The sequence below is a fragment of the Acanthopagrus latus genome, chromosome 10 (assembly GCF_904848185.1).
Source record: "Acanthopagrus latus isolate v.2019 chromosome 10, fAcaLat1.1, whole genome shotgun sequence".
Taxonomy (NCBI): domain Eukaryota; kingdom Metazoa; phylum Chordata; class Actinopteri; order Spariformes; family Sparidae; genus Acanthopagrus; species Acanthopagrus latus.
The window spans coordinates 12,414,200-12,441,608 of NC_051048.1; the positions used below are offsets into that span (position 1 = coordinate 12,414,200).

Sequence of the window (27,409 nt, forward strand, 5' to 3'; positions counted from 1 at the left end):
GCAGCTAGTGTTTGCTTGTCCCTTCACTTTGATGCAAAATAATAATCCAAGCATACAACTCAGTTTAGCTAGTAAGCATATGCAGCCTTGTTAAGCTAGGTAAATAAAATGAGATGTTAGCTGCTGTATGTGTGTACTGTGTTCATTTCCAGCAGCAGCAAGGTATTTTATTCACGATTACTCTGACATTGCTGTTGCTCTAGCTAACGGGTGCTAACTGGCTACATTTGGTTGTTGTTGAGCTTACTTGCCTATGAGGCTGAAAGGTCAGGGAAATGACTTTGTGATGACATTATGAAATGTGACATTTTGAATTTAAGTTTTTGTTTATGCATACATTTTACATAATTTATTCATGTGACTACTATTTATCTAAATACTTTTAATATTGAAATGTTAAATCCATAATCTAACTCTAATGTTTAATCGAGACAAAAACAGACTGAAATATAGCACAGACAGTTGCATGCTGAAATACAGGTTGTATTGTTTGTATTGTTGTATGAGAGAACTTCTCAACCATCTTACACTCTCCATCTAAAAATCTGTCAATTTGCTAACAGGCAAACACAAAGCCTGATTTGACTGGAAAAATCTTCCATCAGGCAAAAAGCACACAGTCCATATTTCTGGGTCAACTGCTGGCTAGCTGAACGGTGTTGCTCGCAGTGCGAACACGGTGTACCTGTCGGTGTCTGGCTGCCTGAGGCTAGAGATCAAGGCATTGGTTGAGGAGAGCAGTGGCTTAGATTTGGTACACATGATGCCCTCAGTGCAGATTAACAGGATTCAAAGTTGAGGGGGACGACGTAAAAGAGAGAACAGGCTTGGCGTGCATCATTCCACAAAGATAGCCCAGACAGAGTGGAACATCTTTTTATTATCTCCATTCTTGTGCCAAAAAACATGTCCAAATTTTCTATCATCATTAGCCTTAAGGAACATGTAGAAACCCTGATCATCAATTCTAGTGCACACTTTGTACATGTCACTGTGCTTCTGATCAACCTTAAACACACACAGAAGCACACAGAAACCGTCTGTGACTTAACTTTTACTTAACCTTCTCTCCCCTTTGCTGCTTTATTGGGAACTGCTTTATTCCCCAATGTGTTTTCTCAACACCGACAGTGACTCATCATCTGTTAGTCATTTCATTTTGGCAAACCACCCAGTTAATGTTGAATCCAGAGCGCCTGCATCTCTTATGGAATGTCTGCAGCTCACCACCATCCATACGCTGGGTATCTGGGTGCCCCCTGGGGAGGTTGGGGGAGGTATGGGTGAGTCCTGATGTTAGGCCTCCTCCTCCTCCTCCTCATATAGCATTCATGTGCTTGGAAATGAGGACAGAATCTGAACTCTCCACCTAGACAGAAAAGACAAGAAAACCCAGTCTGTTGATTTTTTATTTCTATTTTTATTTATTTATTTTTTTTAAGTTGTTCTTCAGGAAAAAAGCAAAAAGGAAAAAGTTGCCTCTTTACACATCCAGCGCATACAGATACACACTGACATTTCTATGAAAAAGTTTTTTGTCTCTTTAGCTATTGGACGGTGTCATGCATTCAACCAGCTAGTTGCTTCTTTTTTAACATCAATCATTTGGTGCTTGACGGGTAGTGTCCAGTGGGTCAATCAAATTTTTTCTGCGGTAACACAACTGACAAGCCGAATTTGCAGGCTGGAAACCCAAAACACATTCACATTATATACACAGTACTTTTTGATATACTGTTTCATTGCACTTTTTAAAAACTGATTATTTTGTATAGTACATAACAAAATGGTCTTTTAACATTATTATGTTTTTACCATTTTTCAATGACCTAGATGGCGTTGAACCAGTCACAGTGGAATTTGGTATACTGGTATCCAACTGCAACCACAAGATTCATATACTTAAATAAGGTCTTAGCTGACAGACAGCATGGCCCTGCTCAGATCTGCAGGCAGAGTCTACTTAAAAATCTAAGAGGAGTTCTTGACTACTTTACTCGATGAGCTTAAAAAAAACAAAACCAAAAGAGCTGTGAGAGAGCGAGCTGATGTAAAGGAAGATGTGTTTCCTTACAGGCCAAGATCGAGGATCTGAAATCACAGCAGATTTACGGTAGCAAGGACCTTCAAGTCCAATTGGAGAAGGTGAATGCAGAGAGGGAGGACCTTCAAGAAGAACTGGAGGCAATGAGATTAGAAGTCTGTGTTGAAAAGCAGCGGACCACAACACTTTGATAACTGCTCAAAGCCAGACGCTGCAGCTCTTTGGCTTTTGTGCAGTCCTCAAACTCTGCTGTATCTTCTTCAAAGAGCTTGAGGACAACCACAAAAGGAGGATGCCAAGAGGACCGTGGAGAGAACCCACCGCGCCCATCTCAAGGAACATATAGCAGAGATCAGGAAGAGAAAGCCCTGAAAAAGGCAAAGATCTGTGGGGGACTGAGCACCTCCGCTGGCAGCAGGAGAAAACCTCCCGGCTGGAAGAGACGGAGAAATCCAGAGCACTTGATGTGGCTCAGCTTGACAGGCAAGAACAGGAGAACACCTGGCTGCTCTTAAAAACACTGAGAAAAAGTTGGGGAGCCATCGCACTGAATGACAGGAGGACAAGTCATCTCTCCTTCAGGCAACAGAAGGCCTCAAGAAGACTCTCCAGGACAAAAACTCCACTTTTGTAAAACTCAAACTGGTCATCATAAATATACAAACACAAATGCATGCAGACACCCAACCGGCAAAGGGGAAAGGGGATCTCTCTTTGAATCGTCTTTCCTGAGGTTTCTCCCTTGGTACTGGGTATCTGTTCCTGAACTGGGTCTGCAAGGCCCACTCTAACACGATCAGCCACATAAATAACTTTAGCTTCATTATACGATTATACTTCATTTTAATGTCATTAAACATTAAAATAGCATACAAAAACAAAATGCTATTGGGTGTTTAAAGTTCGTTGTAAGGCTTTAACCACACAGAGGCCATTCCACTTCAGAACCTGTGCCTTTACATTTTGATACTTAACGTACATTCAGCAGATTGTACAGTTGTAAGATGGTGAGGTGGCTAGTGCGTGACTTTTACTCGTAATTCAGTACGACGTGTTTGCACCTAAATGAAGGAAGCAAAGCCGATTGATCATTCACATTTTGCTATAGTACATTTTCAAGTCACTGATATACGTTATGATTGTAATACACATACATACAGCTCTGTATTCAAAATCATTTCTTAATTGATCAGTGTTGGATTTAGGTATTTCATCTCAGGGCATGCCAGCAGTTCTGTCAACCGGCTGTACAAAAGTTTACAAATTTACAAAACGAACTACTGTTAGTGATTCTTCTGAAATATTGAAAATATTGTATGTTTATCGTTACATATCAAGTACAAATATAGTATCTTTCAATTGTCTATTAAAACACATACCATTCGCACATCAGGACAAGGTGAACTTAAATGTCTGAATTTAAGTGTCAAGCTGCATTCTGATCATTTATATCTACAGTAATAGTATGTAACAGTGTCTGTCCAGTCTCTACTGTGGGTCTCCCACAGTCACAGTTTGCAACTTGCCTAATTCCCGATGTTCAAGTTATATATTTTATTACAGAATTCAACTTAATTAATTTTTTGGATGCACCCCAGCAGTGGTCATAATTTTGTGCATTCAGTTGATATAATATATGTAATGCATGTAATCAGTTTATTGTGTTTGGTGCACTCTGAATACTTACTGTAGAACTGAACACCCTTACAAAACAGTCAGTTATTCAAGCATGCTATCAATAAACTTCTTTTAATTATAAATAAAAGAGAATGCTATCAGTGTACATTCTATGTACTTAGCAGTGATATACTAGATATATACTTAAGACAGTATAGTAACACATACTTCTATAATACAGAAATTTACTCTGAGGAAGTACGTAAGTGGAACACTTCCAAATATTGTACTAGTACATTGATATCAGTGTGCTTACTACATAGTGAATTTGAGAAATGTGCTTAAACTTACTTGATTCAATGAACTGGAAGGGAAAAAAAATAATGAAACAGTAATTCATTAAACTTTTCAAATACCTGGATAAATGTGCATTCCCTTTTGGCAAATTACAAATTATCCATCACTGGTGGTAATATTTAGATTGCTAACTTAGTCCATGTGAGCAGAGGCATGTGACACAATCAGGACCACTTAGCTAATGAACCACGACAAAATGTGTTGGTGTGGACAAAAAAAACAAAAAAAACATTCAGGCAACAGAGTGAGTCATCTGGATGACTAAATTCTCCCCCGTGTTTGTGGTATGGACTGACAGCCCTGATAACTCATTGTTGTCAGCACACTGATCTGCTCTCACCTCCTGCATGTCTGGCAATAGCTATTTCAAATATCAAATTTGCATGAAGCATGAAGCCCTCTCTTCAAGCCTTTCAGCAAATCAAATCCTAGCATAGCCTGCCTGAATTGGTCATCTTGGAGATGTAGGGTATATCTGTAAATTGCAAAATATGCGTTCATTCCAAAGACAATGCATACAAGTTCCACGTGCCCATGTCCCCACCATCCATGTGCAAACCTATGTCCTTGTCAGCAGATGCTTTTTTTCCCCCAGGGATGATACTGATTATTAGTAATCCAGGAAAACAGACAATAGATAACTGGAACCAACAAACATCTACAGGAAAAATAAAAATCATACTCTCAAAATTAAGAATTGTCATTGATGGAATGTTACCAAGAACAATTAACTCTAGTACTGTACTTATGTATAGTTTTGAGATCATTTCCATTTTAAATGTTCTGCTGCTTTCCCTCCACTTCATGTATTTGATACATCTAGCAACAAGTTACTTTGCAAATTCTGATTATTCAGTAATTGTCATTATAACTCCTGACATCACATTTTATTGTACGGGGCCTCATTTTTTCATTTTTCACTGGGACCGCCACCTCCAATCACTATCAAATAAACGTTATATAATATCTAATGTTATCTATCCTGTCCTTCATTGATTTACTGACGTTTCTCAAAAATTGTTTGTTTGCCTTTTTTACAGAAATTTTAAATCTGATATTAAAAAGAGAGTGAGCGATCACACAGTGACATCTGAGGCATAATTAAAGTTCTCAGTTTTGTGCATGAAATGTGAACTAAGCTGGCATGTGGTTTATGCACTTTAATTTCTTAATATTTTGGCACTTTACTGTGAACTCCCATTTGTGGTGTGAGATGACAAAACGAGTAGGCCTATGTTTAATTTAAGATGTGTGTGTGGGTGTGAGCGTGCAACACCGTCCACGGTACTAATGTGGATCGGAGGCGACAGATCAAATGGACAGACAGACACACTTAGTTTGTTTTCTTAGCCAGTTGTTCTTTGGTCCTATTGATTTCTCCCCCCTTTGTAACAGTCCACAAACAGAAAGGAGACGAGTGGACAGAGAGATGAAGGGACAGTTGAGAGAGAGAGAGAGAAAAAAAAAGAGGAGGAGAGCATGTGCAAACATCAACATTAATCAACTCCTACTATGTACCTCCCCCTGCTGATTCTGAGTGATGCTCTGATTAATAAATCTAAATAAATAATGTTCAGTTTGAAGTTTAATTAACTGGTTGTCCCCAGGCGTTGTCCACTGCACTCCTGGGATTGTGGATTTTTGATGTGTGGCTGCCTTTTTTGCTCCTCCAACTGGCTGAAACAGCCCCACGTCTGTGTTCTGGGACCTTTCGATTTACAAATCAAGCACTGGTATTAGGGGCACTGAGACAACAGAGTGGTGACCACTACCAGAAAAGATGCTGCGTCAGAGAAAAATTACGGCATTTTTAAATGTTTACTTTATTGGCACTGAGACACTAATAAAACAATGATCTGAAAAAAAAAGCTGAATATAGACCTGGATCATCAATCTACCCCTAACTGCTACCATCAAAAATATTGTTAAATAAAGCCTATCTATATGCACCTGCCATTCCTCAAAGACACACAGACACAAACAGCTACAGACGTGCACACAGACAGTGAACATGAATGCACTTTTATATATTCAGCAGTCTGCAGACAAGTTTCACACTATAAAACAACACAGTGATCTCACAAAAGCCAGAAGAAAAGCTTCTTTGTTGGTCTTTGTGTCCGTTTATTCCCCTTAAAGAGCAATGGATCTGCTCAGATGTTTGTGACTGGGATGGTCCAAGATAGACAATGACTTATGTATGGGTATACATGAAGGTACACACAAAGTTTCATTTAAATGTTTCATTTAAATAAAACTTTTTTTATTTAAATCTCATGCATTATTATAAAAAAAGAACTTTTTTGCTGAAGTTGGTTGAGGTGGAGATCAGTTTTTTAATTTTAGGACCGTTTCCATGAAAAGAAATCTTCTGAGGATTTCTCCATCAATCAATTCTCAATCATGAGGAACTTTAGAATGTGTGATTACAGTTACAGGCTGTTTTGTTTTTGATCACCATTCTGCACAGAAAAACATAAAATAGCTCCCTTTCAAGTTCTGCATGTTTTAGGCTACATTCATTTGCATGTCAGGGCCAAACAATCAGTTCCATTAGCTTCCACAGACTGCCTTGAGAAAAAACTAAATAAAATTAAAAAAAAAACTGTTGGTTGTTGGCACCTCTGGTGCTCACTCTCCAAAATAATTTGATTTGTAGAGTAAACAAAGTCAAAGAAAGCACCTGTTTGGACAAGTCATGTTGAATAATGATGCCTGTTGAGTTTGCTGTGGCTTCAGTAATGGATTCTGTCCCTGCCGATGTTTACCTGCTGATATTACTACTGAGGGTGATAAACAGGTAGGGCTGGAATATGTGGTTATATTCATTATCAACTCGGCTTTTTTTTTTTTTTTTTTTAAATCATCTTGTCAATGCAACATTTGAAAATAGAGGAAAAAAATATTTCCCAGAGCCCAGGGTGATGCATTCAAATGTCTTGTTTTGTCCGACCAACGGTCCAAACCCCAAAGATATTCCATTTACAATGAAAGAAAAAAGAGCAAATCCCCACAACTGAGAGTCTGGAACTCTGATTGACCTTTTGTTCAATCAATGAAAAACAATGTTTCTATTATCAACATACTTTTTGATGGGCAGCCCTATAACTTAGGGGTTAAGATGCTGACTACAAATCTTGTTTGGTTAAAAAGATTCTTCATTTGATCACACATCATACAATGTACAACAAGGTGAAATTGGTAGTCTGCATTTACCGTAATGTACATACCCGGGGACCTACTCCAGATCTCAGCCTGTGACTTGGTCAAGGACACTAAATGGAGAATAAACCTAATGTACAATGTTCTGGATGGTAGGGGAAACTGGAGAACCCTGCCCCAACAGGATACAGACCAAGGACCATCTTGCTGTAGGCAGCAGTGTTAACCATGGCACCTGCTGAGGGACATTTTCTGGATCCCTGTCAACTCGCTACTAATGTTGTCTCATGAAATTTCTAAATGAACAAAATTATTTGCAAGTAATACGAATTTTCCAGTCAGTGAATCTAGACACCTAAAAGAGAGCTGGGAGCCTCTCATTGGGCCGCTATGACCTGCAAGATGAGGGTTGCACAACTGTTTGGGTTGGCCAGAACTACAGCTAGCAAGGTAATTTGCTGACATGTAAGCTATTATTAGACTGATAAAAACATGAGGTTTGAGTTGCAATTTAAAATGTTTAAAGATTTCAGTGCTATTCCATTATTGAAACTGACGGTTTTACTTGACATGGTTCTCATGTCTCCATGTCTCAGCCTCCTTCATCCAATCATATACCGATTGCTAAAAACCACTGGGCATAAATGAGCAAAAAACAATCATTTTAAATTGTTTAAAATGTTCTTTTTCATTGCAGCTAAATCAGAACAGAGTCATTTCAGTGAGGTTACTGAAACACTGCAAAACAAATACAGGAAGGAGGGGAGAAGGTCTCCATGTCATAGAGCTATGTTAAAACTACAACTGATTCCACACACAACAGACAAAGAGAAAGTAAGCATCATACCTGCTGCACTCTGACCTCCAACCTGATGATGAACTTGTGGCCCCAACCACGGGTTTGCAGGGGGAAAAGGGTTATCATCTGTCAGCAAAAGAGGAGCGATGACAGTCTGAATAAAGCCATACTTCCAAAAACTGACTACATGAGGGCAAAGTGTTGCTGGCTCTGAGCTTAACCTACACCTTCTGTAGAATCTCCAGTTTCCAGCAGGAGGACGAGGATAATACTGCATAGGAACCTGAGGGTAAAAAGGTCCGACTGCACCAGCAGCTGAACTCTGCTGCCTAAAGGGGGGCAGCTGCAGTGGGTCACGCATGGGTTGATCTACACCTGAAACATACAGAAACAGAATAACAACGTTAGAGTTTGTATGCGTTTTTTTGTCTAGCTTCTTCTCACTGCTCTCAAGAGGACAGCGCTCAATCATAAAAATGTCAGCTTAACAAATAAAGATTCAGCAACACTAGAATCTGTCCTGTCTCCTGATTTCTCAGTTTGAGAAAGAAATGTGAGCTGGGGAGGCGACAAATAGACATGAAAAGAGAGGAGTCGAGACAACAAGCATTTTAACAAAATGAGGCGTCTGTTCTTCGAGGTCCTATTTTACAGCAACTTCAATTAAATATGATGTGTAGCACAGCGGCATCACCTGTCAGTTGTTTCATTATCGCTGTGCTTTATGATAACTGTCAGATACAAACTAAAATATTTACTTAGAATTCATATCATGACGTGGCATAATGTGACATAGTGATTGGAGAGAAATGTCAAAGAATGTTGTGAGGCGCAACACGGGCGAAGGGCAGCAAGTTTCATCCAGCAGATGAATTATTATGATATTATTATGATATCCTCTGTGGACTTGTTGGTTTTGAAAGCATACTGGTGAGAACCAGTCTCCCACTCGCACTTCATCAGGATAGGGCTGAGCGCCACATAATGGTAGTTGTTCAGACTACTAAGACTTTTAGGTACAAGGGACGATGGTGGCTGTTGAAGCAGGTGGCGACGTTCTCCCTTGTAGGATTTCTGCATAAACACCAGCTGAGAAAACAGAGCATGACTTGGTGATTACTCTTTCTGGCTGATTAAAGGTGGGCAAGGGGCTCTTATAACTCTAAAAATGTTCCGTATTAGCTATTTTAAATTGCCCAACAAGTGAAGGCTCGCCTCTGTATGGGGGTTGATTACTGTACTGATGCAATCAATGGATCCTGCCAAGTGGGCAGACATGTCTGATGGCCAAGTACAGCAATGAAACATAAAAAAAAGGCTTGAGGGAAAGCAGCAGACACAGGGCTTATGGCATTTTATAGCCAACAATATTGTTCTCTACCAGCGGCTCGTTTATAGAGATGCCTAATATATCGGAAGTATTGAATTCCTATTCCACAAATGTTTGGAGGTAATGAAGGTGTGTACTTGTATTTAAGCTTCACTGAGCAACAATGTAAAATTTCCCTCCTCGTGAAATCAACCTGCCGTGGGGACTGCCATTCGGGGGGCATTAATTATATAAAACAAATCAGCGGCTTTATTGGCATCCGTCTACTACCTGCATGCCGATGGAACGTCAGGTGAAGTTTAGCAGCAAACATTCCTGACACTCCACAAGCAAAGCTGGGGAGCTTTTTTAAGGCACCTCGTCTTATGTGGGAACACGAGACTGACCATGCATCAAGGGTGTAAATGTCTTCAAATAGATTCTGGATACATTTTTTTTTTGTTTTTAAACTATCTAAAACAAGTCTTCAGTGACTTTAGCTATTTAGAAGAATGCGGCATGGCTGTTTTGCTGAAACAAAACTGGAGCCCCGGAAATGTCGTATGGACTATGAAACTTCATGTTCCATCAGCATGGAGCAAGGAGATAATGACTAATTTGTCATTCTTCAGTGAACTTTTCTTTTAAGACAGAAAAGAAAACTTTTCAGTGCGCCTTACAGAGTAAAACATCATTTATACAGGTCTGTCAGTGAATCTATCCCTATAAAAATGTAAACTTGCCAGCATTTGGTCTTTTGCTTTTTGGAACAAACATCTTAGACTGTCAGCGGACTCCACAGAGATCACAAAAACTAAAGTAGTAGTATGCAAAGCATGCCTCAACGGAACGGGAAGTTCACAGAGGCAGCCTTCTGCCTGTCAAGCTCAAATTTGGTGTAATGAGGTGAGACGGTGCTTGTCCACAGTTCACTGGGGTTTATCTGCCTTTTTCACACTGCTTCCATTTCATTCTTCCAGCTCCGCTGTGTCCTAGAAGCAGGTGTACTCTAAAGCAGTGGGTCTTCATCGTTAGATAAGATAGCTGTGTAGATCTCTAGGTTCACAAATCTCATTTTGATCAAAAGGAGTGCCTGGGGCTTACATGTATAGATCACTGGTGGTGACTTTCCTGACACTGAGGTGGGATGAATGAAATAAATCAGTTCAGCCTTTTATTAGAGGTTCCAACATTAACTGATACTGCTGAAGCAGTTTAGATCCAAGTCGCCTAATCCCTAGGCTGCTAGTAATTAGTCATCCACCGTTTAGTGAGAGTGTACCTCTGAGGTCTATATGTAGCTTTGAAAGCTTCTTACTCTCACAATATACAGCATAAATATCAGCAAGCAGAAAAACAAGAACTACAGTAAAAATCAGAATAAATCAGTGTTAAAGGGAATTTGTGGACGCAGCACAAAAGCAGCACAGAATGAGGACTGAGTGGGAGAAAAAAAAATGTTATGTTCTGATGTTATTCAGAGATGTACCGCGAAGGACGCAGCTCAGCTTTTCCCCACAGGTTTGTGAATATTCACTGCAGCCTTGCAGTCCCCTACTACAGCGAGGAGAGTAAGACTCTTGGTCTGTGGTCCAGACCTGTGTTGATGTATATTTTGCTGGGATACAGTGAAGGCTGACCCAAGTTCACTCCAACATTAAAGTTACAATTCTGTGTCTGCAACAATTAACACAAATGTGATCATTCCCCATAAAATCTGAGCAGCATTGCATCTTTTCAAAAATTTCACCATTCATTGTAGTCTCCCGCTAGTTTCACCGATCTTTCCAGTCCAGCATGCAAAGCATTGAGTTTTACTTTCTTTTTTCTGCTTGTGGAGATGAAGACATGTCTGACATGAATGTCTCTCATTTACCAACAAAACTTACTACTGAAGTCTGTGCAAGGCAGTCCTCTGATGTTCTGCACAAACAGCCAATTGGCGTTGCATCTGATGAACACCTGTGACTACTGTAGAGTTTTTTTCTACACTGGAAAGATTGTAGCATTAAGTATGTAGAAGCAGACAGCGTCGAGAGCGTTCAGGAGAGAATGATTACAAAGAAATGGTGGGTATAGTGTAAGTTTTCATCAGGCCCAGTAATTCCGGCAGACAGGTTGGAGCTTTACCTCCATAGTGGTGACCAGCAGTCCGCCCAGGTTGATTGGCAAGCTGTGTTGGCGCCAGCAGGGGTCTGATGTTCACTTCTCGGTCTTCCACCCACATACAAAACAAAAATGGCACTCTTTAGACAAAAGTTGCAGCCTTTCTAAACAACATTTATGTATTATTCATCGCCTCATTTACACATTAACGGACAGACAAACAGTGGGAACAAATGCGTATATTAGAGCACTTAAAAAAACAAAAATGACAAGTCAGTCTTTTCATACATCTGTAATGCCTAATGCAGCTCCAATTAATTATCAAATGGTGGCTTGTTAATTAACATTACATAATTACCATCTGAAGAGCTCGCACAAAATATCATACAGTTTTCTCTTGATTAAGCTACAACACAACAAAAACAAACCTTTTTTAATGTTTTTTTCTTGGAATATATGAGCATATTTTCTAATAAAAAAAAGCATCCGAAGCATCTCACTTGTTCATTGTTTAAAAGTCTGTTCCGTGTTATAAAGAGACTAAAAAACCTTTGGCATTCAGAAAGTCAAACCTCGATTATTCTTCTTTTCCACTCAAAAAAAATAGCACTTTTCTTGATGCAACTATAATGTAAGAAAAATATTTTCTACCTCTTCGCAAGAGTTTTAATTTTATGACTAAACCTAGTTTGATGATGTTCCCTTATTTTATGTGATTCTAGATCATAAGTGGAGTGTTTGATGATGAAGGCTCTCAGTGATCCAGGTCATTGTATTGTAGGTATTGTAGGCATCTGGACTTGTTTTAGTTTTTGGAATATGTTTCACCTCTCATCCAAGAGGCTTCTATAGTTCTAACTAACTGGAGGGCAGGCTTTTAAACTGTGTGTGGGAGTGTCCTTACAGAGTCGTTAGTCCCACTTTGTGGGATGTTGACTTTACCAGCCTTCATGTGTTGCTAGGGCTGGGTGAAGCTGTCTGGGGAGGTAACCCAGTACTGCATTGTAGGTGGGCAATAAGTAATGTCTTAAGCCACCACCTCTGTTCAAAGACAGTAGTTCTAGTATCCCATGTATTTATGGACTCCCCAAGATACACAGGGAAGGAGAAAGGTAGTTATTAAATTAATCTAATCTTCATCCAAGTCTATCAAACAGTATCAAGGTCAAGACACATGAAAACCTTCCACTGCTTTCTCAGTTTGGGACAACACATGAAAAAGTGCCAGTCAGAAAATATAAAAATGTTATTCATTCTGATGTGACACTTTAATTAAATAAGGTCAGTGTTCAAGAGTTTGCTAAACATTGAGAGATTTGGTGGTAGTGGGAGTTAAACAATGCAGAACAAAAAACATTGGATTTTTTCACTTTTACAAGGCCAAAAGCAACTAAAATAAAACAGACTGCAGTACAATCTGGCATCTGCTCATTTTCCAGCACCATACAAAGCTATTTTGCTGCTTGGGCAGGTAAAGAGCTGGAGCTTCAGCCTTTGCTAGCGCAAGAGATATCAACTCAGACCACATCTGTATCAGTGCCTACTAGATTTGGGAAGGCAGGCCAACCGAACTCAAGCTTTCCAGGAAGGAGATTTGGGACAGAATCATTCCAACAATCATTTCAGCCAGGCCATTTCAAAATGACAGTGGCTGCACTATGTGTCAGATAAAAATTGTATTTCTTCTTAGTTTGCAGGAGGCAGGAGAGAAGGGTTTCCAAGGACAGATCAGTCTCTGTCAGAAAATAACAGTATGTCCAGTTTCCTTGCTGAGGCAAAGTGTGCACACACACACAGTCATGTGCACACATTTATTCCATGCAGCACCAATGAAGCAGTCAATGAAAATATCTTCCTCCAAGCACAATGCATAAATAAAGCATACAGCATGTTGTGCATACTGTTATATGCAGAATCAATCAGTTCAGGAAGAGGTCTTCCTATAGACCTCCCCTGCAGTATTGATCAGCTGAACACACAGTAAATACAGAAACAATAAACCATGTCATAACATAAGTGAAGCAGTCACTGGACTGAGCCATGTTCCATTTGAAATCAAAGGCCAATAACAGCTCAGCAGTCAGTATATCATGTTAACAGCTTTGTGTACACTGACCTTGTCCTGGAGGGAGGAGGGGGACATGCAGGTCTACTCCCCAGGCAGCAGCGGCATGCTGCAGCAGCAGGGTGCTGATGCGCCGATGGGCCAATGCGTCCCAGTGGACATCGTCTGGCATACGATGCAGCAGCCTGAGGCGGAAGTGGAAGTGCAGGTCCAAGACATCCAATCCATAGGCCTCCGCCAACCGACTGCTGTAGAAGTTGGCCTCTATGATGTCATAACACAGTGTGGGGCGCAGGTGGCTCACCTGTTGTGATTCAATCATGGTAACGTGTTATAGCCAGTTCATAAACAACTTTTTAACTACACTACATTTTAACCATATTTACTGTTCAAGACAGTGTTTGGTCGCAATTAATAATTAATAATTAATAATTAATAACTTCCTTTCTGTTCATCAGTATCTGTGGACATTTCCATTTTGCACGAAGAAAACCTAATAAGTATAAATTTGCAATAATAGCTGCAACCACGTATGTACAAGGATCCATGTTTGTAAGTATTCAAATGCATCCTCACAATCACTTGACCGTCACAGGGCTGGGTGAAACTGTTATGATATCATGATTAAAATGTATTATATCAGCTTACTGGATGAACTATGGATTCATATGGACAAATGATAGGCACCAGCAGTACAGCTGAAAGTATCTTAACTAAGACTAAGCTTGGCATTATGACACTAAAGCTGAGGATTCTCCACAATGTTAAAGCCTCTCAATGATTCACTGAAACCACAATGTGTTTATCAAGTACTGCAGTATTGGCTTCTATCACCTTTCCTTTGGTTTCCTGAAAAGAGGTGGAGAGTTTGTAATTTCATTTTGTATTTTAAAGTCAGCATACAAAATAATGTTTACGGAAAGGTTACAGTCTCACATTCAGCAGCCAAAAACTCATCATTTCTGTCATGGCCAGTACCCAGTGTTATCTTAGATAAGAAACTCTACACCTACACACATTGCCATGTTCTCCCACATAAAGATTAAAGGTCCAACCCAAGGTTGCCATGTGACAGAATAGTGTGATTTTTATTTCAGGTGCCAGTCTCTTTATAAGCGCTTCTACTTCCACCATGCCTATATTCAGCTGCTCATTATCTGTTCTCTTGGCGAAATCAGATGGTGTGGTGTTGAGATTAAAATCTGCAGGCCCATAGAACAATGATACTCACTTCAGGCACCAGGAATCCACCCTTGATCTTCTTGCCAAGTGGCATAGTCAGATTCCACAGGATAAGACAGTCATGGCAAACAATGGTTTTAATCTGGCCAAAGAACTTGTGGAGGTTCTGTTTGTATAGTTCAAGACTCCCCCGGCCGTACCTGACAACAAACAGTAAGGAGAATTTGTGATTAAATTGAATGAAAATTAAATCGTCTAGTGCTGTGCATTCCTTCTCATTGCTAACTGACTAAATAACTACCTAACTAACTAACAGATGACTTGTTAAGGAAGTATACAGTCACATTTTTGCAACACATGGTGTTCTTTGCATTTAGCTGAATTACAGCCACTAAATTGTCTGGTGGTGGATTGCTATGTTCTATAGGGTTATAACTGGACTCAATTTTACACAAATTTCTTATCAACTAATGACAGTCAAAATGTTGTGTTGAATATTATTGATATGAATGAAATCACCTTAAAACTAATGATGTACACTGTGCCAAAGATTCACACATTCACAGTACACTGCTAAAGACACCAGAACAACAGTGACATTTTCAGAGAGAGAAAGGAGAAAGAAAGTTCTGCAAGAAATAGTTCTATCATCCATCAGTGCATTTATCAATCATGACTAATTATTCTGCATGCAAAATTCCCCTAATCCACATAGAACAGGCATGTTATTGACATAATCATTGACCATTAACAGAACAAACCTGATCACTACTGGACTGTTGAGGTTGATAAACAGAAATTTTATGCTGCATCATTTACTCTGGAGACAAACATTTCTATGTTGATGTATTTGGTTACTGTGACCTAGATATTTTGTTTTTTTTCTATACCCTTTTATATTACCAGGAAGTCCCTTGACTCAAGTCAAAAAGGAGCATGTTTAAAAATAGAAGCATTACAACAGATACACAGTCAGTGCACATTTCAAAATGCCCACTTCCATCTTATTTTAGCATGCTAAATCCAAATCCATCCACAATGCATCCTGAGGTACACATAGTCAAACTGAAGTTCACTGCGAAAGGAAAAGTCAGACAATCATTTAAGTCAGTAGGATTGCAATGACAAATGTCATAGAAATCAAACCAACTGTATCATACTGATACATAAATATTGCAAAAATCCTATATGATGATAAATCAGTCTTGCTCATTTATTTCCGGTTAGCATTTAACTAACAACCCACCAAAACTGACTGGAAAGCTCAGAAGTCTGGACTTGAGCACCACACTTATCAAGCAGTATTAAACTTCCTCACAGACCACAAATGATAGACTGACACACCTCCACTGCACTGCTGAACAAAGGAGCACATCAGGGCTGCATGCTCAGCTCCTTCTTGTTCACACCGTACACCCATGACTGCACTCCAAGACCAGGAGATTAGCAGAACTCTTTTGTGAAGTATGCGGACAACACCACCATAAACGGGCGTATTACAAGCATCAATGAGAGTTCATATCGGGAAGAGATCAACGATCTTGCAGAGTGGCGCACAGAGAACAATCTAGGAACTGATTGTTGATTTTAGAAAAAAAGGGGGCAAAAAGGCACATACCCCCGTCTACATCAGCGGAGATGAGGTGGAGCACCAAGCCCCAAGATACCTCAAGTGAGGGGTATGTTTGGGGTTTGGGCAACACGCAGCTGCAGCTAATGACTGTGGACATTTCAATTTTCCTTCACCAAGACACACCCCGACACCGCCTGTCCATTCTACAAAACAGAAGTCCGCCAACACACTAGCAGACTTCTCATAAAGCTCAGCTCTATATGTTATATACGTTCCAGGTTCCATGTTTCCATACATCTGTGAAATTTACACTAAATTTTTTTTGCACATTACTCTATGAGCAGAACTGTATGTTTGTGCAAACATTAAAACCACTGACAGGTGACATGAATAACATTGATCATCTTGTCACAATGCAATGTCCAGCTGGGAAATGTTGGGTCCCGTCATCCATGAGGATGCCATATGACACGACCAACTACACCCCCTCAGGCAGTGTGTACATTGTCCTGTTTGTGTGTGCTTCATCTGCAAGCTTGGGTTGGTAGATCATGTCAAGTGGAAGCCATTTGAATGCCAGGACCCCAAATTTCTCAGCAGAACATTGCAGGATGATCAATTGTTCACTTCACCTGTCGGTGATTTTAATGTTGTGGCGGATCACCGTAAATAGTGACAACAATAAAGATGAGGCATGATCCTTTAAAAAAATATTTTACTCTTTGGCTTTCCCTAAAGGAGCCAAGACGCAAAGAGAGAAGAAAACAGAAGAAAAGGGAAGGGAGTCGGCTTTTATTCGATAAGAGTAAGAGCCCTCATGATTCATCCATCATCCAGATTATATGCATATCCAATAATTATTACCATATGTAAAGACATGAATAATGTTACACTTATGAATGGTGCTGCTATTCCTGGCCCCCAGGTCTTTTACACTGCATCTTTTAAAACTCAACTGTGCAGTAAAATCTATTTCCACAGCAGTCTGCCTCTTATGCAGTCCTACCAGATTAGCTGCAGTGACCAATCAATAAACAATCAATCAAAACCCATTGATGGGGTGTAACCATTAGTAGAACATTTCCTCATGGGAAACACCTTCAAAATGGTGGATGAGAGTGGTTTCTGGTCACAGGGCAGAGGTCAGATGAATGAAAATGCCAGGAGGGACAATCAGCAAAATCAAAAGTACCCACTGTGTGACCAGCCGATTCTTTTCAATGGCGAGTGACAAGCAGGGACCTCATACCATCACACCAATCACAGCTGTCTGATGCATTGTGATCGCTACCGTTTTCTGGTGCAGAATTCCTTGTAGAAAACAATCTGTTGTCATATTGTAGTGGTATTTAAAGGGGAACTGATGTTACACATTAAAGTGTGTTTCCAGGTGTTGGGGAGTGCTACGGCCTACGTTAAATAGTTGTATTTAAACTTTAGTATCTCCAGAGGGCACTGTGTGAAGTTTGATAAATGTCTTCAAGTGATGACCCTTGACATGAGCTCACCAAGCCTCTGTACCTCGCATCTCATCTTTACTGCAGGCTAGAGGCTCCATGGTACATTATTCACTACTAGTATAACAGCAAAGACCACACGTTTGGTGGCCGAGTTACGTGTGTTGAAACAGAAGAACACTTCTTGGAATAGAAACATATAGTATCTCTGTTTCTGATGCATCAATTTTTATCTTTTTTTTTTTTTTTTTCAGAAAACAATTGTCTGTCCAACAATGTTATACTATAGGAGCACATTGCTTTAGTGTTGGAGTACAAAAACATCAACACACTTTTTTTTAAAAAACAGCAGCAGGGTTCTCCCCAGACTGTGGAATAACGGCGCTATACTGCTAGCTCAGCACCACTATACTCCTTATTAATGTTAGCTGCTTTATAGCAGGTGTTTGTGGGCTGCCGCGGTCCTCTCATAGTGAACAACAAGTGTCCGACGCCACAAAACCAAGCTACTAACGAGGCAGTGCCGTTTTAGGTACAAGCTCTTGGCTCGCTGCATGTTGGGGTGTTTCTTTCTCTGTGGAAAGCCCACTATGAACTACGGCAGCCCATGAGGAGCGCCGGAGGAGCAAGTTAAATAAAAAAAGGGATTCCCCTCCCCCCCATAAGTCTGAATCACCAGTTATAAATGATAAGATGATTAACTGATTATGAAAGTCATCAGTTTATTTTCTGTCAATCAACTAATCATCCAATCATTTCAACTCCAAAAACTGACTAAAATGAAAAGGACAACATTTATCTCAGGATTAAAACCAAGACAAAATCTAAAAATAGATTATAGAATTACAACTACACCAAAGCTCTCTCCATTTGACAAGCTCCTTTGGTTCACACACTTGCTTTTTTGTTGTTTTGTTCTTAACAATCAAGAAGGACATATTCGATCTTTCACGAAAATCAAATGACTCATTAAAAATTGGATTGTGGCGAGAACTTTGTAAAAAACTTCCCCGTAAATTGAATGAGGCAATAACAAGTGGAGGAGCTTTGGTCCACCATTATGCATTCTCATGTTCTGCTCTGGTATTTGACACATAGCTCAATATTTCCTTCTCAGAGACAGAGGGGATGTTTTTGGAGTGTAACTGTATATTAGGACGGGGAAACCGGATGGAGCTACTTCATTTTTCTCCGGTGGCAGCTTTTTGAGAGTTTCCATTCAGTGTACATGTACTATGTACATAATCAATCATACACTCATCTCCATCTTACCCTGACTGAGCTTGAACAAGGCTCAACTTTAATGAAATTCATACCAAAGAAATGAGTGGGAGGACCACGATGTGCAGTGGCAGACAGGCGTTTCGGCGAGTGAGAACAAAAATGTAGTTTCATCCCCATAACTTACAAAACATACCTCTCTAGACATCAGTCTCATTGTCAATGCAGACACTGTACAAGAGATCATTTTTTGTCTGCAGAGTGAAGTGAAGTTTGTGTGGAGGCTGAAGCAGTCAGTGACAGCTCATGGTCTTTTAAGAGCAGTAAAGGACGGGGAATGAATAGTCTATGGGTAGAGCCTTGTACAGCGCTTGTGTGGCACAAACTCCTTTAAAATATTCTGCAGTTTAACACTGCTGTGCCAATTAGTGATGTATACCTGGAAGCACATATCTTACAATATTTTCAGAATCATATTCAAAAATGACATACGAGTTGAAATTAATGCATTAGAGAGCAGCAAACACAGGACAGAAAAACTAAGGTAACAACCACAGGGTCAAGTAGCATTGCTGCATGCAGATTGACAAGTAGAACTACTGCATGTCGTATAGAGTCGTCATCTCAAATTTTAAGTGCACCAGAGCGCAGCTTTTTTCTGTATGGAAATTTTCAGTTTTCATAATCCAGCTGAAAATCATATACAGTGCTTGAAGATGCAAAACTGATTTGTAAAAGATGCCCTTTTGACATTTAAGGTGTGTCAACTTATACTTGGTCTTGAGACTTTTTTTTTTCTTCTGGTTAACAGCTGGAATTGACGAGAAGGCAGCAAAACATAATCTTATTGTTCTGGAGCAGCTAAAAAAGGTAAGTTATATTAGTGCTAAAAAATTATGAACGTAATCATTCCAAACAGATGTCTTGGCTGATTGCTGCTTTATATTCTCAATATAATGGAGGCAGTCTAACATTTGTTCATGCGGTCAGTTATAATCCACTCACGTTAGCTTGTCACTGTGCAGTGGATACTTGACTGAAACGAGCCAAAATGTCACCATGCACATGTACGCACATATGTGCACTCCTCCTAGATGCACGCTAGTACTTAAACAAACAGCACTACATCCCTGGCAACCAGTCAAAACTATTCTCAGGTTTGACATCCCTAGTCCAGTCAATCGGAGCCACTGAAAATCTCAGGCCCTCTGCTGGGTCACCCTAAAGACAAGTGCGTGACTTCCAGCTTTTGGATTTTGTCTTGTATCTACAAGGACCATGTGACATCTGTGGGGAAGACTACATCAGTGAAACAAAGACCTGAAGTAGAGACTGAATGAACAGCTGATCACGCCAGACCAAAACACATGGCCAGCATCCACTGGGAAGGGGTCATCCAACAGGAGTCTGTGGGCATCCAGGAAAAAAATCAGAGGACATTCATACCAGCCACAAGAGACCATCTTTAAACAGACTACCTCACTCCACATACAACCACCTGTTATCACCTGACTGATGATCCATACTTACTGACCCATGTGTTTATCTATAGAGTAAGTGAATTCAACTTCTCTACCTGGTGATGTCCCAGGCACAGGAACTGATGATAATGAAATCAGGTTTAAGTCCTTGGCTTAAGTCCTCCAGGATGCTCTCCATATACGGAGAGTAGATCTGTGTCAGGAAGTAGAAACGCAGCAGATGGTGGTCAGAGCGGTACTGTCGGACCTCTCTGTACTCTGTGCCGTTAGTCATGGGACCTAATCGACCTCCTTCCACCAGGGTGTCACACTCAAAGGAAAACTCCCCCTGGACCACAGACAGGGAGACATTTCATTATCCAGACAGTTTACACAGGCACATTTCATAGTTGATGTGACATAGCGATGTGATGTGTGTGAGATAGGCAAACTTCACAAAGTTGCTGAGAGGAACTTGAACTGACAAATGGAAAGGATTACTGGGCTAAGAGAAGGGGCGGAGCTAAACTGTAATGTTTAGGATTACATAATATTTCATGATTGAACTTTTATTTTACCCGCAGTACCTGGTTAACAGCTGACTGGTCTACATCAGCCAATGTGAAGAAACAGTCGATTCAATCTACAATAGATTTCATTAACAGATATTTTCTATGCCATTTTCCACAGATTTTCTACATAAAAACAGTATAATATTGATGACACAAAACAGAAAAAAATTCACTTGAAGTTTTAAAATGTCTCAGTTCAGTGCTTTGAACCTTACGTGCAAGTGAATGTGAGTCTTTATGCAGCCCATGTCGACAATTGGATGGACTAAAAAAAGTTTTAAATTATACATCCTGTGTAGACACGCCTTTAGTGACTTATTAGCAACACCTGTGCACTAACTCTTAATTCTGACAGATGTACAGACTAGATTTACAGCACTATCTGCTTTGTCAACTAGTCCTAAAAAATTAATTTGTAAACCATGGCCAGAATTTGAAGTTGTCTCCAAAAACATGGGGGGTAGCATAAGACAGGAAACTGGCAACTGCTGCTCTCTGATAGCTATCCTTGGCTTTAGCTATTTAGCACATGGTTCTTTTAGCTATGGAAAAGAACATGGGTGTTTTTGAAATGCAGAAAAACATTAATGCAGTTTTTTGTTCTATTGGTAATAACTTGCTTCATGATCGCCACCCTCCAGTTTATCCTCCATCTTTATTACCCAACGTATAACACCACATTACACTATTTAGGCAGCTTTTGTTTCAAAGACAATTTATTAGCGGTTGATAAAGACGAAGATTAATGTAATTTGGACTGAGCCAAGGCCTTTGTGTGAACAAAAAGACATGCCATGAGACTGCAGATTTTGAAAAAGGAGCACTCTGTAGTTTTGTTGAGGAAATGTTAAAAGGAAGAGAAAGATGTTCATTGGCTGATTTTTTTCATGCCTTAACAAAATAAACAAACTCTCCTTGTTGTTGTGACTGAATCAACTGAATAACCAAACTGACCTTAAAGGACAGTTTTACCTTGTTTATATGTAGTATGTATGTATGTATGTATGTATGTATGTATGTATGTATGTATGTATGTATGTATGTATGTATGTATGTGTATGTATGAATTTCCTCTCCAAAAGTACATAGCACCCCTTTAAGTGTGATTTTTGGGAAGATGCTGCAATTTCATGTGAGTGGGAAAGATTTACTTTGGACTTCAGCTGAGGCAGAGTCAAGTACTGATCCCTCTGAAGCAGCAGAACGAGGTCTTTGTAAATGGAGCGCTGCACTGAAATCAAAGAACAAATGCAAAAGGCTTTACTCACATCAAGTAGCAGACAAAACTCAAAAGATCTCAATCAGTTTCAATGAAAAGTAAGAGCCTGAAATGGAACAGAGCAGTTGGGGGGGGGGGGGGTTTCAGGGGTTCTGATAGCTGCTCAGATGTGAAGAGGCATTCTTAGAAAAATGAGATTGCATCTGGCAAAAACTGTAGATAGGCTATTGAATCAAAGCTGGATGCTGGCACTTTGACTCTGTTCTAGAATTCAATACCAAAATATTTCAGGAAGCATGTCATGATTTTTCTTCTTCTTTTAAAACCATGTTTCTAATAAATCAAAGCTTTGTCAGCGTGGCGGTGTACTCTGGTTACCCTGTGTCAATCTCAAATACTTATAATTACAGATAAATCTTAAATGTCTTGTCCTTCTCTTACCTGAGTCACCAAGAACCAACACAAACTTGTTGAAGAGAAGCTGCCAGGCTTGACTCTGCTTTATATATGGCCCCATGGCTGCACAGGACTGATGGGGTGGGTACGGAGGAGACAGCCTGAAGGTAACAAACAGACTTAATATCATTTTCACATTTTAACATGAACGAGGTGGTTTCAATGTGGTCCAATGGTGACTAAAGTTGATTTCACACTCTATTAAAATATATTTAACTTAAAAAGATACATCACCTGGAAATGTGTTATGATGCAGTACTTTTTTCTTTTTTTTTTAGATTATATATTTAGTCATAGTTTAGAAAGCAGCACATTGACTTAAAAAAAAAAGCTTTTTGTGTATGCTATTTTTACGGGATAACACGAGCCAAACTCCGTTCAAAAATGCGTCAATTAAACGCAACAGATTAGAAGTTGACATGGTTTCACCTGAAACTCTTCAGGATCCTGTAGGCCAAGGTTCTCTAAACATTACACCACATAGTAAATTCAGAATACCTTACACTGCTCAATGCCCCACTGTTTCAATATTAAACAATGTTTATGTTTGGTTTTTTTTAATGAAGTTTTAGCGCGACGACACAACCTGGACACCATTCAAAACTGTGTCAATTAAACGACACCTTGTGTTAGCTAACACCTGCCTGTTGGCTTTGTACAGGCAGCGGCAAGGATCAAAAATCAGCCTGCTGAGCGCCGCAAACACTTTTAAGCGTGTCAGATTTGGGTTAAAACTCAGCCGAAACTCTGTTAAAAAAAATGTCAATTAAGGGATGCCTCACGTTGGAGACTGTTTAAATCATGTCGCCGTGACTTGCTTGTTTAAGCAAAAAGCTATGCTGCACTGAAGAACTAAACGGCGGTTGTTAATTTACCAAAAGTGCAGAGGTGATGTGGCCCGTACACAGCTTTTAAAGTAAGGAAAACGGATTGAGCTCACCTCATTAGTTGCAGGTGAGGTCTATCTCCTGACTGGCTCCTGCTCTGTCGTGCTCAAATGAATAAAACCTGATCACTTGAGTCACAGACAGCTCTGTTATTACTTAGCTAAGACCTCCATTGGTATTTAACCACTGTATTTTAGGTTCACCAACAACAGCCGAAATTCGCTCTGTACTCTCATCTACTTACCGCTGATAAACCGTAGTGCCTTAAATGGCCGTTAGGGGCAATACTTTGAAGCTACTGCAAACAAGTATTTCCGGTGTTCCATTTGTTTTTACTTATTTAGATTAAATAATAATAATAATAATAATAATAATAATAATAATGATAATATATGTTCACTTTAATCAGATATTCAAAATGAACTGCCACTTACTTCACCTCAGTCATTTTGACTGATACGGAGTTGGGAGGAGCTACAGCAGACACAGGAAAAGCAAAGGTGTAGATGAGATTATGAGTGATGGTTCTGTTAAATTCAAGTGACCCAGTAAACCACAACCAATTGAGATCTTGTGCTGTAAGAGCCCCTTGAAACCAAGGCAATCAGTGAGATTATTTACAAACTGTGTGTAAGATGACAGAGAGGTCTGCTCTGTCAGCATTTTATCAGGCAACGTACAAATGAAACGTCAGTTGGCAATCGCCTAAACTCTGACCCAAGTCAATATCACTAGTGTTAAAGATACACATTACCTGTCCCGATGCCTCCCCTCATATATCTTGTTGTGGTGTGTTGAGGTGTGAGGTCACAGAAATACAGGAATACATCTCTATGATCCTCCTCTTCTCACAAATGTCTACTTTTGATCATCATGAAGGTGACACTACTCCATAATATGTAGAATCAAATATTATATTGTGTCAGAGAATATTTGATAGCAAAGCTGAAACTCCATCCCAGCCTTGGGTAGACTGCTCAAAGGGGCTTCTTTGGTGGTAGCAAAAGCAGATGAACAAGATGAACAAAGCAGCTTCGTCTTTAGTTTGATGATGCTCTAACCCATTATCAGAGCAGGGGATTTTCAAATTGGATACTGTTGTCTGTCCAACATAACACTTTTTATCTGAACTGGTTTCCATCTGAAGCCTACATAAAAGCCATTAGCCATTAGGCTGCTGAATCAATGAGCAACTACAACATTAATACCGTTTATGCAGACTGAAAGGTGATATCAAAGAGCAAAATGATTCATCCTGAAATGATGGAGCAGAGGCTGAATAATGTTGAACTCTCCACTACTGTGGAGTAGAAAGGGTGCAAAGGGTAGTAGCTAGTCTCACTACAAATAATACTTGACTGCCTGCGGGTGACACAAGCGGCCCCCTGGTTATTCTAGACATTTTACTGGCCAGATTACCATGAAATGTAATTCATGCTCTGCAGATGATGAAAGTTTTTCATGACCCCAAACCTTCCATGCAGCCCAGGCAGGCACCACTATATAATTTTAGCAGTTAAAGTGTCTGCAAAAGACAGATGTGTTTAAGGTTGAAGGGTCCCAAACATGGCATATCACGTCCACACAATATGCTTAATGGCCAGCTGCTGCAGCCAGTAGGGGGCGGACAGGAAGGTGGTGGCGTCATCACAACAAAGCAACCAAATGGACAACTGGAGGTTGAGTCACAACACTGAAAACACATCTAACTCTAGTGTATTTTCTTCAGGAGACCTGCGGACATTTCCAGAAGTTTTATTCGTGACCAGAACCTGCCATTTTTCGAAGTATAAGTACTAAGGTTATTCCAGAGGTGTTTGGAGGTGTTGAGGTATTGACTAAATAACATAACAAAACTAGTAAAATCTGTAATTTTTAAACTGTCGTCTCACTGTGATGCAAACAATCTCTGTCTGTCTGTATGTTATTCACATATCTCGAGAACCATTTATTCAATCTATTTCATAATTGGCAGGCTTTTTGCTGAGGACCAGAGGAAATGCAATGTCAAATTTGGTCTAATTTGACATTCAATACATTTTGAATAAACAGAGAACACAGCTGTGTGCAGCAGTGTGGAGCCATGGCTCTGCAGTTTGAAGCTGGGCTCACAAGTGATCCCTCCCACCATTTTATGGCGAAGCAGACGTAAACAAAATGCGGATTAGTGGGGTGCAACAACTGGCTACAGCGCGTCGCATCAGGAAACAAAGAGCAGCAGGTTAAACGAGTCTGGATGAATGGGGAGTTGAGTGGGAACAAATGTATGCCAGCAAACATTAACCTTGAAGGCTACAGTGTTTCTTGTTACTTGGCAGCACTGTCAGCTGCTGCAGGACGCCTCTATCATTGGTTGTTGTTGTCCAGTTCAGAAAGTAATATCAAACATGGGCAGCCCTGTTGAGTCAGTAAACAGGTCAGGAGACTTCAGCCTGGATCACATTATCAATCAATAATCTGTCACTAACAGAACATTTATAACGGGCACTGCTCTGCATTTGATTTTCTTTTTTTTTTTCTCCTAAAAAACAGACCCTTAAGAAGCTGGCTATGATGTCAGGACTTGGGCTCTCTATTACTGTTAACCCTAACACGCTGTAGGAGCAACATGACCTGACTGGCTGCTGTTTTTATAATCCCCACACTACATTCATGTGGCTCACCAACCGAAGGCTAGCCTGAAGACAGACATTAGCGTATTTATTCACCTCCCTCAGGCCTGTGGCTGCACAAATTTAGATTTGTAGATAGTGGTCCTGGAAAAACTCAGCTCTTTCCATTTAGATCACGTCTGCTGTCTGGCGCAGAATCCACCCCACAGGTTTGTTTTGGCGCCGGGTGTACTGGTAATGGGCTAGGAAAACGTCTACATCGATATATCTCCCCACGAGGCCATTCCTCCTCGCTGTCCGATAGCGTTCCACTCGAACCATGGACTCTCCAAATGCATTAGTCTCCAGGGAGGAGAGAGCTGCCTCTCGCAGATATCTCATTTCCAACAGAGTGGAATCCATTTAGAGCAGGTGAGAGTGGAGACTACCCATGATATAAAGCCTTCATACTTGTTCATCAGCCAGGAACTATACGATCATCAGGACCCCACTGTGAAAAAAATGAGTCTGATTCATTGTTTTCAAATTTGGGAGGGGGGGCTCCCGTCCTGACTCAAGTCTTCTATATCCCACCTCCTGATTTTATTCTTCATTGCACAGTTGTATTTTTTCCTGAAATCCTACAGCTTCTCACAGCTCCCTGTCAATAGGACAGTACTAAGTAGAACAGTGTGCTTCTCTGACACTTTCAGGTGGGTGCACTGCTTCAAAAAACAGACATGTAAGCTGTAATCTAGTAACAATAGCGAGAAGTCACTATTTGAGTACATTAGTAGCTACAATAAAATGGTACACTTTCTACTAAATGAGATAAAATATCTTTACTGATCTAGTATCAGGTCATGAGGGCTCAAATAGGCCAGGATCCTCCTGCTATGTTGTCCCTGTCTCTAAACGCTGAAATAATAAAACAATCAAAAAACATAATAATTCCGATGGTTTCCATCATGGCACTTTCGATGAATTTTTCTGACATTGTGAGGTGTTTCCTCTTACAGTATGGCCTTCACATTCTGACAGCTCAACAGATTCTTGACTCATCAAATCACTGCAGCAAGGTGTGAAGTTAAACCAGCTGGTTACTGCGATTCAGAGCAAAAAACTTTGACTTACCATGTGTTTTCTCTCCTCTGTGTTGCTGTAATTACTAAAAAAAAATCACAGCAACAGTCGTCCCTCCTGACCAAGACTTCGGTTATGTAATTATGTAATTTTGAGTTAAAAAGGATGCATGGTGGGTCCGGATCTCAATCACAACACATTATAACTGCATCCACGTGATTATAAACAGTCAGTGGGTACATGTCAGGA

General features: G+C 40.1%; 1 protein-coding gene across 1 annotated transcript; it reads right to left on the reverse strand.

Annotated features, from left to right (window-relative positions):
• Window positions 1–860: 860 nt before the first annotated feature.
• On the reverse strand, window positions 861–24,174 carry LOC119027618 (PC-esterase domain-containing protein 1A-like). The gene is made up of 12 exons (XM_037112989.1): window positions 24,167–24,174; window positions 23,921–23,960; window positions 22,585–22,700; window positions 22,076–22,155; window positions 20,469–20,701; window positions 20,213–20,299; window positions 14,691–14,841; window positions 13,511–13,763; window positions 11,419–11,502; window positions 8,205–8,354; window positions 8,028–8,105; window positions 861–1,369 (listed from the first exon to the last, which is right to left on the reverse strand). Exons 2-12 carry the CDS (start codon window positions 23,932–23,934, stop codon window positions 1,224–1,226), a joined length of 1,392 nt encoding a protein of 463 aa, XP_036968884.1. The 5' UTR covers window positions 23,935–23,960; window positions 24,167–24,174; the 3' UTR covers window positions 861–1,223.
• Between the last annotated feature and the right edge of the window lie 3,235 nt (window positions 24,175–27,409).